Raw genomic sequence first — 3,736 nt, 5'->3', positions numbered from 1 at the left:
TCATCACTTTTATAATAAAAGGGTATTGAACTAATAAACACACAAAAGGTCTTGTGGTGTTTATTTGGAGAAAAGGAAAGGACGTACAAGATTTTGGGTATAATTGGGATTGCTAGGAGGGCTGGTTTTCAAGCTCCAAAGAAGGTATATAAACTCGGGATCGGATCTTTGGGTGTCTCTCCGAATAGAGAGATTCCAGTTTGAATCTTTCGTCTTCATCTTAAGGAAATCTTCAAGGGTATGTTTTCTTGTATTCATTCTCTTGAGCTTTTGTTTGACGAGATGATCCATGGGATAGATTTCGGTTGATAGAAAATTTTATTATGCTATTGTTTATTGACTGCATGCTTTCGTTGCGTTAGATATAATAGAACCGAAATCTATCCGTGGTATCCAAGCCACCTTTTTCAAACTCTAGTTTTTCCTTTCGGATGGTTGCTAAGATGTTATATGTATCTGTTAGAATATGAACACATAGACATACATAATCACGAGTAAGCGCAACGGAAGAAATCGAAACATATATGCAATCAAATTAATTAACAAAGAATAGAATTGAGATGTGTACCTTATATGCAAAGATCCAATAAAATAATAATAATAAGATTATTATTAATGTTAAGGGTTTAAAGCAAAACCCCTCCACGATCGCACACTAGACACCCCGAGTAATATATGCTAGTACCCCGATCACGAACCTAAACAACCCTTTGTTTAAAACCCTTAAACTTAAAAATCAAAACTGAAAACCCTTTTTAAGGGGGCTTCGGCCGAACTAAAGAAAAGAGGGAGGGAGGAGGAAATTTGCTTTGTGAATGAATGAATAAAAACTTAGAATTAACCCTTGTATTTATAGGGAAAAATTAGGTTAACATTTACATGGAAAATAAGTTAAGTTAAGGCTTGAAAAGTCCTTAACCAATCATCCCCCATGATGGACTTTAGGTCCAAGTTCACTTTCCAATTTTCACATCCTCCTTTTTAATCAATTAAATATAATTAACCCTTTAATTATGTTTAATTAATTATTTCGTGATCAAAATAATTAATATATTACTTTAATATATCAATTGTTATTATCGAGTTACCGTGTCATTTCGTGTGACCCCGTAGGCTTAAACTATTCCCGGAAATGCGACTTATAATAATATGATCATATGTCAACAGCTCCCACTTGAGCATGTTATTATAAAAGCAATAACATTGGTTGGCGTCTAGCAACACTCCAATGTTCCCGGAAATATTTAAGAATAGATTCTTAAATTTGCCAAGTTGAAATGATATAGTCTTTAAGAATCGATCGAACCATTTCCAACAAGGTTCGATTCCTTGAACTATTCACCACCTCGATCCGAACGGAGGATCTTGATGGTTTTACCGAGTTGATTCTCCACTTTACTTTTAAATTCCTTGAATGTTTCAAAGACTTCATGTTTATGCTTAATCAAGTAAACATAACCATAACAACTGAAATCATCCGTAAAAGTGAAGAAATAGCTAGCACCTTTCCTTGACACATGTCTAAATGGGCCACATACATCCGAATGTATTAGTCTAGGTAGATCTTTAGCCCTTTCCGGTTTATTTGGAAAAGGTTTCCTTGTCATTTTGCCAGAAACACAAGATACGCATTTTTCAAATGATTCATCATTTGATTGCAAGACACTGTCCCTTTGAAGTCTTTCAATGCGTTTCTTGCCAACATGAGCAAGCCAACATTGCCAAAGATAAGTCGAGTCCGAAGTGGACTTGACTCGTTTGCTAACATGATACATTGAATTATCCTTTGAATCACAACCACGCATATCAATTTCATAAATACCATCACAAGCAATAGCATCAAAATAATGAACATTATTTTGAGAAACTGAAATTCCAATATCATTAAAGACATTAACGTAACCGTTGTTTTTCAACAAAGAAACTGAAATAACACCTCTAGTAATAGAAGGTGCATAATGACAATCGTTCAAGACAATTATTAAACCAGTAGGTAAAACCAAATGATAATAGCCGATCTCTTCCACAGCTGCAGGTAGGCCATTTCCCACGAACAATTGTAAAGATCCCGGCTTCAGTTTCTTTCCCCTTCTAAGCCCCTGTAAAGAATTACAGATATGAGTACCACACCCAGTGTCGTAAACCCATAAATTCCGCTTAGAAAATGAATATAATTCAATAGTGAAGAATATACATGAAGTCCCGGACGTACCGGGCTGCTTCTTCTTCAACTCAGCAAGATACTTGAGACAATTCCGCTTCCAATGACCCACTTCATTACAATGGTAACAAGGTAGGTTCTTAGCGGGATGTTCCTTCTTCGCCGGAGGGGTCTTCTTAGGTTTAGGAGCAGCAACTTGCTTTCATTTACCGTTAGCCTTGCCCTTTCCCTTCGGTTGTTTGCCTTTTTGGACCTTACCCCCTTGATCATGAGAACGTTGGGGGTAGCAGTTTTCTTTGGTAACTTCTTTTCAAATTCAATAGCCATTGCAAGAAGTTCCGTAACGGTTTTATCCATGCTATGCATAGTATAATTGCGTCCGAATTCTTCAAAATCCTTAAATAAGGACTTGAGAACCAGACCAATTTGTACTTGCTTTGCATAAGGAAAGTTCAACCTTTCCAACTGCTCAAAGTATCCTTTCATCTTAAGGATATGAGCGCTTACCGGTGTTCCCTGTTCATGTCGCAAGTCATGAAGTACATCGATAAGATCGTATAACTCCACGCCAGCTTGCTTCTCGAACATAGACTTGAGTTCAGTAAGCATATCACACGGAAATGAATGCTCAAATTGCTTTTGTAGGTCAGCATTCATGCTTCCCAACATCAGGCAAGCAACCTCATTATGTCTATCATATGCAGCCGCATATTTCGCTAACGCTTCATTAGAAGCGTTGGCAGCAGGAGCAACGGGTCTTGGCTCTTCAAGGACTTGGTACTTTCTCTCAGCTCCCAAAACAATCCGGAGCTGACGATACCAATCATTGAAATTTGGTCCAGAAAGCTTTTCCCTTTCCAACATCAGCCTGAACGCCGATTGATGTATGTTTTGAGTGGTATTGTTTGTTGCCATCTACAAAACAGACAAAAAGTTCAATTATCAGTATTCCGATAATTATCCTTAAGAAATGTAATTTTACCCTTGTTAGATTCATCTAACAAATTACTTTGACTAAGGCTAGGATCCAACTTGACATACAATCATTTCATCAGTTGATCTGCTAGAAATGACGACATTCAAAAGGTAATCGAGAATTGATAATTGCATTCATGCAACTCCTAGGTTTATGGGACTTACAACAACACTGTAAAGGGGTATTAAGTGTTTTGTAAACATGTTTTGTCCTATCTTATGCCACGGGTTAAGGTCTCACCTCTTAACTCGTTTTAAGTCGCCCAATTAAGAACATGTAGATAGTCCACCGCTGTCTCACAACGAGTGGTAATCCACCTTGAAGAGATACAATTCACCTACGTCTCACGTAGAGCAAAAAGCACTGGCAAGTGTTCTTAGCAAAGTGGGTGGCATTGACTTAACTTTAAATGGGTAATGCATTTGATATGAATCAAAAGTTTATGTGTGAAGACTCATGCATAATCTTCGAAACATAATATTTAATAAAATCATTTGTATAGTCTTACAACACAAGAGAGCTCGGTAGCTCCATTTGAACACACAAAGAAGCGCAAGGGCAAAGGTATGTGATAAACGCGATTTAAAAACCCGCCCTTT

General features: G+C 37.3%; 1 protein-coding gene across 1 annotated transcript; it reads right to left on the bottom strand.

Annotated features, from left to right (window-relative positions):
• Positions 1-358: 358 nt before the first annotated feature.
• LOC122596943 lies at positions 359-3,025 on the bottom strand. Its single transcript, XM_043769586.1, has 4 exons — positions 2,843-3,025; positions 2,372-2,737; positions 1,988-2,099; positions 359-456 (listed from the first exon to the last, which is right to left on the bottom strand). The coding sequence occupies exons 1-4, from the start codon at positions 3,023-3,025 to the stop codon at positions 359-361; spliced, it is 759 nt and encodes a 252-aa protein (XP_043625521.1).
• Positions 3,026-3,736: the final 711 nt, after the last annotated feature.

The sequence above is a fragment of the Erigeron canadensis genome, chromosome 4, assembly GCF_010389155.1.
Source record: "Erigeron canadensis isolate Cc75 chromosome 4, C_canadensis_v1, whole genome shotgun sequence".
Lineage (NCBI taxonomy): Eukaryota > Viridiplantae > Streptophyta > Magnoliopsida > Asterales > Asteraceae > Erigeron > Erigeron canadensis.
This window is presented reverse-complemented; position numbering and strand designations above follow the sequence as displayed.